At 48.5% G+C, this 12,775-nt stretch overlaps 1 protein-coding gene across 3 annotated transcripts in view; it reads right to left on the reverse strand.

The window, feature by feature from the left end:
- Window positions 1–484: 484 nt before the first annotated feature.
- The window catches only part of EMP2 (epithelial membrane protein 2), a 52,869-nt gene continuing 40,578 nt past the window's right edge, over window positions 485–12,775 (reverse strand). For all 3 annotated transcript variants that reach the window (XM_010370257.2, XM_030925368.1, XM_010370258.2), the window contains 2 exons: window positions 10,002–10,148; window positions 485–4,952 (listed from right to left, as the gene is read on the reverse strand). In XM_010370257.2, coding sequence (XP_010368559.1) covers window positions 4,765–4,952; window positions 10,002–10,148 — 335 coding nt within the window. In that variant the 3' untranslated portion in view covers window positions 485–4,764. The remainder of the gene's footprint in view (window positions 4,953–10,001; window positions 10,149–12,775) is intronic.

The following is a 12,775-nucleotide window of genomic DNA, read 5'->3' on the forward strand; positions in this document are numbered from 1 at the left end:
TTTTAGGAGCATTCTTCTTCATGACTATGAAATATTTATTTCTTGTAAGAATGTTCTAATTTATGCCAGACACAGTGAGTGGCTCACATCTGCAATCCCAGCACTTTGGGAGGCCAAGGCAGGAGGATCGCTTGAGGCCAGGAGTTCTAGACCAGCGTAGGCAACATAGCGAGACTCTGTCTCTACAAGAGATATATATAAAATAATTTAAAATGGCACGAGCAGATCATTCTCCCAAGCATGGGGGCCTTGGATGCATGGAACTGTGTGCGACTACACAGGCTGCAGGGCTGCAAAGCTGGCCCCATTAAAGAAGCAGAGGGAGACTGTCCAGTGACAAACTGTCCATTTATCAATTGCTCACTGTAAAAACCATACATTATTATCTTGATGAGAAATCGACTGACCCCCTGCCCCTCAAAACGGCAGCATTCTCCCCTAGATGTCATCACCGCTGGGAACATTAGAGTCTTGCTCTGGGCAATCTGGTTTTAAACTTTATTTTCCATGTACAGTTTCAGATTATACAAAACATAGAAAATAGACTATTTTAAAGGTACATTAAGTAGGAAGTTCCTAACTACCCTAAAATCACAAACCAAGATTCCAAATGAACCTCTAGGCCTCGCCCTAACATTTCCCCAACACCGTAAAATTGGCCAACTTGCTCTATGGTAAGTAACCTTTTAACTATTAGCGAGTTAAGTAATATCCCGCAAGGCAGATTTTAAACTATGATACAGCTTCTATCTAGGCCACTGTGTTTAGTGTGTTTACAAACAGGCTTGGAGTTCTAGGTTTCTTCATCATCAGTGAACACAGAGCATCCTAGAGTGCCAGCCTGTTCATGAGGGGTGTGCACGAAAGCACGCAAACTATAGCAGAGTGTGTGGGAGTAAGGAGGTCTGATGTTCCTGTATTCAGGTATATGTATACACATTCACACAGACCAACAAGTCAAGCATTCTCCAAACTCATTTGAACAGAGACCCAAAATAATTTTAATGCAAATAACAAAATGAGTTAGTCTGTCTCCATCACATCGCCCCTCAATGAAAGAATTACAGTACTTTATAAAAATGTCATAAAATGCGCAAACTGCGGTTCCTTCAAACACAATTGATGCTATCTTTGGTCCTAATATTTGCTTCTTGGATGTCGACTAATTTTGTTGTTGTTATTGTTCTTGAATAACTGGTAATAAGCACCAAGTGGCGGCTGATTCTACCTACAGGTGAGAACCTGGGATGTTTTCTCCCTGATGTTGTCATTTCTTTCCAACTTCCCAAATCCGTGTCACACAGCAGGGAAGAGGCATCTCTCATGTCTCAGAAAACCTTAATGGCACAGGTGGATGTGGGCACTGAATGTTGTACAGTAGTGGCAACCAGCCAGGAAAATCCACAGGGTCACTTCAGACTGCATTCAACACAGATACTCACGTAGCCCTGACGTTTCTTGTGAAGGGAGTTCACGTATTGCTTGGAGGGGGTTATCTCTGGTTCTAAGGTGTTTTGTTTCCAGTGTGACTACCAGAAAATGATAGATGGCCGGGCGCAGTGGCTCACCCCTGTAATCCCAGCACTTTGGGAGGCTGAGGCGGGCGGATCACCTGAGGTTGGGAGTTCAAGACCAGCCTGACCAACATGGAGAAACCCCATCTCTACTAAAAACACAAAAATTAGCTGGGCGTGGTGGCATGCGCCTGTAATCCCAGCTACTCAGGAGGCTGAGACAGGAGAATCACTCGAACCCAGGAGGCAGAGGTTGCTGTGAGCCAAGATGGTGCCACTCCAGCCTGGGCAACAAGAGCGAAATTCAGCGAAAAAAAAAAAAAAAAAAAAGAAAATTATAGGAAAGCCACCAAGGTAGAAAGTTTCAAGGGAATTTAAGATTCAACTTCCTCTATGAGCCTGGGTAGCATCCTGTTAATCCCAGGGGTGTAAACCACATTCTAGCCCACGACATGATCAGTGATAGTATCTCATGGAGGCAGGAGGTGACATTTGTCCTGTCTCTGGCCCCAGGCCACCCTGTACTGCACTGGCGGCTTCTCCATAGGGAGGGGGTCGTATCTCAGACTCCAAACTTCATGAGGGCAGGGGGGATATATGGATTTGCTCACCCTGTATTTTCAGAGCCTCACACAGTGCCTGGAACATGATAAACATTTAATACTATCTGTCAAAAACGAATGAAAGAGTAGATGGAAAGAGCCAATCTTGCATTGAAGAGATATCCATGGTGGACCTAAAACTACTCAAGTCAGACGTCTCTTCAGCTCCACTGGAACTGAGTTGGTGGCAAATCATCACTCCACTCAGCAGAAGGTCAAGTGCACAAGTATTTAAATAGCACAAGGTCCCACACCCCATCCCAGGACAGCCCCCAGCATCCTGCTCCAACATAAGCAGAAAAAGACAATGAGGTGCAAACAGCTTCTCTCCTGGGGTGGTTCCTGGTTGGCCTGCATTGCCACACAGCACATCAGGCTTTGATCCTGAAGGACAAGCCCCTAAAAGCCCTATTTCTCACCACAGTCTTAAAATCACCTGGAAAACATTCACCCAGACCCGCTGAATCAGCCTGTCCCAAGCGGCATGGGAACCCGTAAAGCTTGAAAACTCCGGCTCTATGGGACCCTCTCACCACATTTACTGTTGGGACCATGGGCCTCTCCACAGACAAGTTTTCTGGGTGTTACACAGACAGGTACTGCCCAATAAATGTCACCTGCACGAACTGAATGGAGCTATATTTAGACTGATCTAAATGCCTAAATGCCTCCAGGAGCATTTAAAAATAGGCACGCATAAAGCAGATTCCCTCCTATGTCACAGGCCTCGATTTTGAATTATTTTATTTTATATATATTTTTTGAGACAGTCTCAGACTGTCGCCCGGGTTGGAGTGCAGCGGTGCAATCTCGGCTCACTGCAACCTCCACCTCCCAGGTTCAAGCGATTCTCCTTGCCTCAGCCTCCCAAGTAGCTGGTATTACAGGCGCCTGCCACCATGCCCAGCTAATTTTGTTGTATTTTTAGTAGAGACGGGGTTTCACTATGTTGGCCAGGCTGGTCTTAAACTCCTGACTTCATGATCCACCTGCCTCAGCCTCCCAAAGCGCTGGGATTACAGGCGTGAGCCACTGCACCCAGATGATTTTGAACTCTTAGTGGTATTCTTTGCAGCCTCCATCACAGTGTGTAATTAGTTTCTTTTCTTTTTTTGAGATGGAGTCTCGCTCTGTTGCCTAGGCTGGAGTGCAGTGGCACAATCTTGGCTCACTGCAACCTCTGCCTCCTCGTTCAAGTGATTCTCCTACCTCATCCTCCTGATAGCTGGGATTACAGGCGCGCATCACCATGCCCAGCTCATTTTTGTATTTTTAGTAGAGACGGGTTTTCACCATTTTGGCCAGGCTGGTCTCGAACTCCTGACCTCAGGTGATCCACCCGCCTTGGCCTCCCAAAGTACTGGGATTACAAGGGTGAGCCACTGCACACAGCCAGTTTTTCCAATTAATTTTAAATCTGTCTCCTCCATTAAGCCATGAGCCCTAGGAGGACATTGTTTCGAGAGGGCATCCCCTGTGCCTGGCACACGCATGCAAGTCATGATTTATGTTGATGAATGAATCAATGAATGAATGAATGAATGAATAGTGGGTGGGTCCTCTGAGGCTCTAGAAATAGGGCTGAGAGGCCAGCCAGGTGTAGCATAAAGGGCTGGACAAGAAAGGAGAGGCCTTCTGAGATAGGATGGGAAGGAGGCTGCACCCCACTCCCTGAAGGTGTCTGAGTTCACATGGCCCAGGAATGGAGTTTGGGGGCCCTAGATGTAGACAGCTGTGGCAATGGAGGCCAAGGTTTTGGCCTGCTGTGGGGGTTACATTCACCTCCCCATCTCCACATGATGACATCCTAGCATTTTTGAGGCAGCTCTGCTCACCCGGCCCAGGGACTGTGGTCCCCAACTTCAATGCATCTGAAGCGTTGCCCAGGGAGCGTGTTAGAAATGCAGATTCCCTAGCCCCATCCCTTGAAGACTCTGATTCTGTAGGTCTGGGGTGAGGCGGGACGCTATAGGTTTTGCCTGAAGGTGAGTCTAAATCTGGCACGTAGGTAAAGGATCACCATTCCTAAGGCAAGCAGGTGATGCTGTCGGCAAATTGAGGTGAGACTTTTTCTGACCCACCCCTATACCAGAGGGTTGTTTGGGCTCTGGTTTGGATCCAGACAGAATGCCAGGGGTTACACCTGCTTCTCACTTGGAACTTGGCCTAAACCTCTCAGGAAGCTGTCATTCTTCTATACCCCACTTCACCCTCTTCCACCTACCACTAGCAGAGAGATTCGGGAGGAGCTTGGGCCGGCTAAAACCTACAGGAAGCGCATCCCCAGAGACCCGGCTTTCCCAGCCTTTGGTCTCCTCCCATCACAGCCCCACAGTTAAGAAATGTCCTGTCAAGCGCTTTTGGATTTGAGCATTGCTGGATTTTTGCTTGTGTCTTGCTGAGACTTTTGAGTGGGCAGCAGTTCTGAATACCAGCGTTCATAGTCTATTCTCTGATTTCAAGAATGCAAAAACTCTTCTCTCTTTTGGATTTTTTTTCTTTTCCTCTTTTTTTTTTTTTTTTTTTTTTGGCTTTTAAAGGAAACAATACGTTTGCTAGAAAAACCTCAAAAAAATAATGATTATATACAAAATGGTTATCTGAATGTGGATTCTGTACGGCAGTGAAAGCGACCCAGCTCCGGGGCTCTATTTGCGCTTCCTCAGTATCAGGTACATCATGCCGCTGACGAAGGTGCAGGCGAACGCCACCCACGCCAGGATGTAGGAGTAGCCGTAGCTGCCTTCTTTGGTCATGGAATAGAATTGCATGTTTTTCTCGTGAATGTCTTCACGCCTGTCTGTATAAATGGAGGCCGCAATCATGACACACAGACCTGTCAGGAAGAAAGGTGAATTTTGAATAAATCATGGACCACAGTGCACCCTGGGTACAAACTTCAGCTTTTACTCTTTCTTTATTATTATTTTGTTGAAGAGACAGGATTTTGTCATGTCACCCAGGCTGGTCTTGAACTCCTGAGTTCAAGCAATCCGCCTGCCTGGGCCTCTCAAAGTGCTGGGATTGCAGACGTGAGCCACCGCGGCCAGCCTTAAGCTCTTATTATTAATAGGTATCTATTTTAGTCTATTGGAAAAATTACAACTGATGTTTTGTGGAAGGATATTGTCACCTACCCTGTAGCTATTTTGCTTCCCATTCTTGCTAACGAAACCCAGTTTTGTTTGGGCAGCCACATCACCAACCCACAGCGTGAACATAATTGGTCTAAGCCAGAGGTCTACAGATGTGCCCCGTAGACAGGAAGCAGTTTAGGTTTTCTATGGGCCATAGTCACACAAGTCCGCCACAGTAGCATGACAACACCCACAGAAGATACAAAAATGAATGATAATGGCGGTGTAAAATTTTATTTACAAAAACACGTGGCAGGCCAGATTCGACCGATGAGCCATAGTTTGCCAGCCTTCTTCTTGGCAATCTGGTTCCTGCTTACTTGTTACAGCCGATGGGTCAGTACGTGTACCAGTCCTGACCACAGAAAACCTTCAGTGAAAAATATGACTCCCTGGGCCAGGCACTGTGACTCATTCCTGTAATCTCAGCACTTTGCAAGGCCAAGGCAGGTGGATCACCTGAGGTCAGGAGTTCGAGACCACCCTGGCCAACACGGTGAAACCTCGTCTCTACTAAAAATACAAAAAATTAGCCAGGCGTAGTGGCAGGCGCCTATAATCCCAGCTACTAGGGAGGCTGAGGCAGGAGAATCGCTTGAACTCAGGAGGTGGAGGTTGCAGTGAGCCAAGATCGCGCCATTGCACTCCAGCCTGGACAACAAGAGCAAAAACTTCCTCTCAAAAAAAAAAAAAAAAGAAAAAAAAGAAAAATACGACAGCCTGAAAAGAGAGAGATGAGGGAGGGGAAAGCTTTTTTAAGTTGCTCTACTTTCTCTTGCTGACTGCTTTAGATATTGTAGGTGCAGGATGAAATGTCTGGAGTTGCAACAGCCTTTTTGGAGCCATGAAGAGGTCAACACCAACACTACAGATGACAGAATAGAAGGATGGAATGAATGAGTGGAAGTGCTTGACGCTGACGCTGCCAAATCAGCTCTAGAAACTTTTCTACCTCCAGAGTACTTTTTACGTAAAAATAGTAACTATCTTTGCGACTGAAGACACAGTTAATTCGATTTTCTCTTACATAAGGCCAAAAGCACCCTAACTGTAATAATTGTGGTCCTTGGCCGGGTGTCTGTAATCCCACCACTTTGGGAGGTTAAGGCGGGCCGATCACTTGAGCCCAGGAGTTCAAGACCAGCCTGGCCAACAGAGCAAAACCTCATCTCTACTAAAAATACAAAAATTAGCTCAGTGTGATGGTGTACACCTTGTAGTCCCAGCTACTTGGGAGGCTGAGGCACGAGAATCGCCTGAACCCGGAAGGCAGAGGTTGCAGAGAGCCAAGGTCGCACCACTGCACTCCAGCTTGGGCGACAGAGGAAAACCCTACCTCAAAAAGTAAAAAAAGAAATACTTGCTGTCCCAATATTTATAGATATTAGAGCTAAGATGAGGTTAAGTGCTGTGGTTTTCCTTGGGGGACCTATCCCTCTCCTGGCCAGGCAGTTTTGGTGGGACTGTCCTTCAAGATGCCCAGACATTCTCTGGCCAGGGGCCAAGCACGCAATCTTCTGCCAATCAGATTCTCACTCCTGGAAACCTAAATCTAAACAGTGACCCCGTCAGGCTTCCTTGATTCTGACGGCATCTCCCTGAAGCCGCTGCCTGTCAGTGGCTGGTGCCTGGATCTTCTTTCCAAGACCTGGATTTTCAGCTTTTCCTTTGATTCTTGCAAGCTATCCCCAGAATCCCATCTCTCACATGAGTAAGGGTATCTGTCGCTTGCGTCTGCCTGGTATGGCATCTAAACACTCTGCAGTTTGAAGCAGAACAGGGAGGGCCAGGTCTTTGGACCAGAAAATGGCCAAAGAAATTGGGGAGAAGGGGATGCTATGGAAGGAAAACAGGAAGACGTGTGACTTTCATATTAAAATATGGGAGAATTTTCATATATATGAAAATTTATATATAAAATTCCTAAATATATACATTAGGGTAATCAATTTTGACTAAGCGGCTTTACAGATCAACAGACAAACATAGACAATAACGGAACATAAACTTCAGAAGCTGGCGCGGTGGCTCATGCTTGGAATCCTGGCACTTTGATAGGCTGACGCTGGCGGACTGCCAGACCAGCCTGGGCAACATGGTGAAACTCCATCTCTACGAAAAGTACAGAAATTAGCCAGGCCTAATGGCGCATGTCTGTAGTCCCGGCTATTTGGGAGGCTGAGGTGGGAGCATTGCTCGAGCCATGGAGGCTGAGGCTACAGTGAGCCATGATCACACCACTGTACTTCAGCCTGGGCAACAGAGTAACCACCCAAGCCCCCCCACCCCAAGTTAAATGACAGGATTCAATTGCCTTTAATGGGGTCAGGGAGGGTGGGGGTCCACACCTCTAACTGGCAGATACACAGACAGTAAAGGAGGGGGATCAGACACCTCCTCACTACCTCGCCTGGGGTCCTTGGGGAGGTCGCATCCTCCCTTTAGGCCTCATTTGTTCTGGGTCATTGCTCTCTAACGCTTGGCTCAGGGACAGGGGTACAAGTCCCCAGGCTCTAACCCAGCAGATTCTGATTCAAGAGGGCAGGCTGGAGCCTTGGGAGTCTGCACTTTAGAAAGGTCCCTGAAAGGGCCGAGCGTGGTGGCTCAAGCCTGTAATCCCAGCACTTTGGGAGGCCGAGACAGGCGGATCACGAGGTCAGGAGATCGAGACCATCCTGGCTAACACGGTGAAACCCCGTCTCTACTAAAAAAATACAAAAAACCAGCTGGGCGACGTGGAGGGCGCTTGTAGTCCCAGCTACTCGGGAGGCTGAGGCAGGAGAATGGCGTAAACCTGGGAGGCAGAGCTTGCAGTGAGCTGAGATCCGGCTACTGCGCTCCAGCCTGGGCGACAGAGCCAGAAAGACTGTGGTGGATTTCAGGGGTTCTCAAGATCAAGTGACCATCTGGAGTCTTTTGTACTTGAAAACACTTTCATTCTCTGCCTAGAAGGCGTGGTATCCGGCTGTCCAGTGAAAGTGCCCCAAGGGGAGGGGACGCTGAGAGTGACCAACCACCCCACTTTGCCCTGGACTGGGGTTTCCTAGGATGCGGGACTTTCAGTGTTGTTATTTTATGTTGTATTTTATTTTATGTTATAATTTTTTCAAGACAGAGTCTCACTCTGTCCCTCAGGCTGGAGTGCAGTGGTGCTATGGTTTGGCTGGGCTGGTCCCCACCCAAATCTCACCTTGAATTGTAATAATCCCCACGTGTCAAGGGCGGGGCCGGGTGGAGGTCACTGAATCAAGGGGGCGGTTCCCCCATACTGTTCTCGTGGTAGTAAGTCTCGCGAGATATGCTGGTTTTACAAATGGGAGTTCCCCTGCACACGCTCTCTTTCCCACCGCCATGTAAGCCCTTTTGTTGTCCCTTGTCTTCCACTATGACTGTGAGGCCTCCCCAGCCATGTGGAACTGTAAGTCCATTAAGCCTCTTTCCTTTACAGATTACCCAGTCTCAGGTATGTCTTTATTAGCAGCGTGAGAATGGACTAATACAAGTGGTACAGCACCCCACAGCTCAAGGCAGCCTTCACCTCTCGGGCTCAAATGATCTCCTACTCCAAACTCCCGAGTAGCTGGGACTATAGGTGTGCTCTGCCATGCTTGGCTAATTTTTTTTTTTGTATAGATGCGGTCTCACTACGTTGCCCAGGCTGGTCTTGAACTCCTGGGCTCAAGCAATCCTCCTGCATGGGCCTCCCAACGTGTTCCTGTACCTGGTCAGGACTTTTAGTTTTAAAACAGAGGATGGTCCCAGGCAAACTAGAACAAGTTGTCACTGCACTGCACTGATGACACGTCTCAGGGTCATCCTGAGGGTGTGGGAGGTTTGGACTTGAACCTAGCTGGGGAGGTGGAGGGCTGGAAGGAGGTGGTAGTTAGGATGATTAGGGCCAAGCAGCCTAAGTTAGCTCTGACACCCGGATTTCTTGCCTTCATCAAGCCGCTCATTAACTCCTGATTGGAAAGCACCCTAGAAGGGACTTCTGCATTTTGTCATCAGGAAGCTTTAAATCGTCACTGAGAAACCACAAATGATCATGGTGTGGCTTCTGACTTCTGATCTGACTTCAGCCTTGCTAAAATTCCTAAGTAGAAAAAAATGCTCTGAGACCTCTGCTTCCTCCAAGTTTCTCCAGGACTGAGGCTGTGCCTTGTTCATCTCTTGAGCCCCTGCAGCCAGCACAGGCCTGGCGCAATGTGGGCACATCTGTCACCCACCAGCCTGAAACTTGTTGATGGCTTCCCACCAGCTTAGGACAAAGACCCCAAACCCTTTCTATGGCCTGCAAGACTCCATGGAGCATGGCCCTGCCTGTCCTGCTGGTTCATTTCCCACTGCACTCCAGCCCCACTGGGCGGCTCTCCGTCCCTCCCATCACAGGGCTTCTATCATGCTGTTCCCTCTACCCAGCACACTGTTCCCTCCTCTCTGTACTGAGACAGAACACTGTCAACAGCAACTCCTACTCACCCTCCAGATCCTCTGGCTTCACATCTCCAGGACGCCTTCCCTGGACTCCCAACTCAATCCAAACTCCCGAATATAAAATGTCCCACTGTGGTACAGCATGTGTGCGCGCACACACATACACACACAAACACACACATGCACACAGCACCCCACGGCTGCCAATTTCTCCTTTCCAAATCCTCCCTCCTCCTGGCTTGCCTCCTGGCTGCTGGGAAGGGAGTGCTTATTCCAGGAAGCCCCTTGCTAGGGAAGCCCGTTGATTTACTTACATGCCATTAGCTGGATGATGGAGGTTAGCACAAACCTCTCTCCCTGCTTCAGGCGGAAGAGCTGGAGCACGAAGATGAAGAAGGCGATGCAGCAGAGAATGGTGGAGAGGATCATCGTGGCCTGGACCGCCTGCAGCGTGGAGTACTCTGCGGGAAAAGGGTGGGGCGCAGGACTGAGGACCTTGGTCAGCTGGCACCACGGGGTGTGCGGTGACTGTGGCAGCTCCAGAGTAGGGGTGACAGGAGGCAAACAGGCAGGGGTTCAGGCTGTCATCTACACGGTCCGAGCACAAGGACAGCCAAGGAATCTTCCAGACCCCCTGCCCTTCACCTCCAGTGTCCATCTGACCGGACAATCCTCAGCACCCTTATCTGGAAGACGAGGCAAGAACCACCTGCTCTGCATTCTTCCCGGTCTGGGTCACAGCTCCCAAATGCTTGGCTCATGAACAGGGGATTCTTTCGAAGTACAAATCCCAGGTTCCAACGTGGTAGATTCTGACTCAAGAAATCAGGATGGGGCCTTGGGGGTCTACATTTTAGAGAGGGATTCTTGTGGACTCGGGGCTCACGGGACCGACACCTTGTGAAGTGCTCTGTGGACTCCATAGTAGCCTGCAGGTATCAGAGGCTGATCTTCACGGTCACTACTTACAAAGAGGAGGAGAGCTCCCTTCTTTTCAGGGCAGCCTTAACAGAGACTGGGGTGTGAAGGTTTGGGGCTCAGTACAGAGAAGTTTCAGTGGAGAAGGGAGGTCTAGGGTGGAGGGTGTCACATGGGGGCAGGTCACAGTGAAGCTATGCGTAGAAAGCTATGTGGCGTAGGGAAGGCGTCCTGCACATGGGTTACAGGCACCTTCGTGGGCCTCAGTTTCCTCACCTGTAAAATGGGGATATATATATATATATATATATATATATATTTTTTTTTTTTTTTTTTTTTTTTGAGACAGGGTATCACTCTGACATCCAGGCGGGAGTGCGGTGGCACAACCATAGCTCACTGCAGCCTTGAACTCTTGGGCTCAAGTGATCCTCCTGCCTCAGTCTCCTGTGTAGCTGGGACTACAGGCATGTCTGGCTAATTTTTTAAAAAGTTGTGTAGGGATGGAGTCTCGCTATGTTGCTTACGCTGGTCTGGAACTCTAAAATGGGGATACTAATAGCTCCTCCCTCATCGGGCTGGGAAGGGAGAGTAAACTCATCTACGTAAGGGGGTTTAGAGGGTGCAGGCAAGGTGGGAGTCCTGTGTAACAGCTGAATGCTGAATGTTAACCACCAGGATGAGGCCAAAAGATAAGGTGAGGGGACAGTGTCCATGGTGCACAGAAAACCTAAGGACACACCTTCCTTTTCTTTTTCTTTTTTTTCCTTCGATTTTGCAGTTTTGCCCAAAAACTCACTGGAGTGAACATAATTTGTAAGTACTTAACAAAACGTCTAGAGCTGTGGATTTAATCCATTCTGGCTACACATTATGGTTACTTGGACAGCATCTAGTCTCTCCCCCAATTCCTTACGGGGAGCGAAAGAAGTCAGATTGGCTCCCCCTCTGTGACACACACCACATGACCCCGTTCCTACGAGGCCCAGGAACAGGTGGAAGTGAGTTATAGTGACAGAAGTCAGAAGTGGTTGCCTTCAGGGCAGAAAGCGGTGGCAACTGTGTGGACGGGGGCCCGAGGAACTTTCTGGAGAGTTGGGAATGTTCTCTGTCTTCTTTTGGATGGTGGTTACATGGGTGTTTATACAATTGTCAAAACCCACCAAACTGAGCCCTTAAGAAGCCTGCACCTTGTTTGTAAATTATAACTCTATTAAAAAACAAAAACAAAAACGAAAAAACCCAGCAGGCTCTACTGAGATGAAATAAATCAGAATGTCGGGCATTGAGACCAGGCATGAGGGCTTCATAAAGCCACCGAGGGAATTCCAATGCGGGGCCCAAGTAGTGACCCTCTGGCTTAGAGCAGCACTTCCCAAATCTGCCCAATCCCAGGGATCACCTGGGATTGCTTATTAAAAATGCAGATTCGTAGGCCTCTCCCCCTGGAGACTCTGCTACCATTGTCCTGGAGTGGGCACCAGGAATCTGTATTTTCAGCAACAAGTGACCCACGATGGGGCAAATGGGGAAAACATGCCTTTGGGGGAAAGGATGAATTCATGCTCCTAGAACAGGGTTTCTCAAAGCTGGGAGGGGGTGCAGGATGTGCCCGCAAGGCAGTCCCTGAGATGGGTGTGTGTGGAACCCAATGAGGACGGGAAACAACAAAAACTCACTGAATGAGAGGGATGCTCACTTTGCTCAGTTTAAATTCCTCTAAGGGCCGGGTGCAGTGACTCAGCCTGTAATCCCAGCACTTTGGGAGGCAGAGGCAGCTGGATCACCTGAGGTCAAGAGTTTGAGACCAGCCTGGCCAACATGGCAAAACCCCGTCTCTACTAAAAATACAAAAATTAGCTGGGCGTGCTGGCAGGCACCTGTAATCCCAGCTACTCAGGAGATTGAGGCAGGAGGACGGCTTGAACCCAGAAGGCGGGGGCTGCAGTGAGCCGAGATTAAGCCACTGCATTCCAACCTGGGTGACAGAGCAAGACTGTGTCTCAAAAAAATAAATAAATAAAAATAAAAAAATAGATTTCTCTAAGGACCTCAAGGAGGAGTTCTTCACTAGCTGCTTTTGCGCTTTAAAAACATCCACTAATATCTGGGTGTTTGGGGTTGTTTTTTAACATGAAAAGGGCCAGAAACAGGCTCAGAGTCCTCAGGA

The sequence above is a fragment of the Rhinopithecus roxellana genome, chromosome 20 (assembly GCF_007565055.1).
Source record: "Rhinopithecus roxellana isolate Shanxi Qingling chromosome 20, ASM756505v1, whole genome shotgun sequence".
Lineage (NCBI taxonomy): Eukaryota > Metazoa > Chordata > Mammalia > Primates > Cercopithecidae > Rhinopithecus > Rhinopithecus roxellana.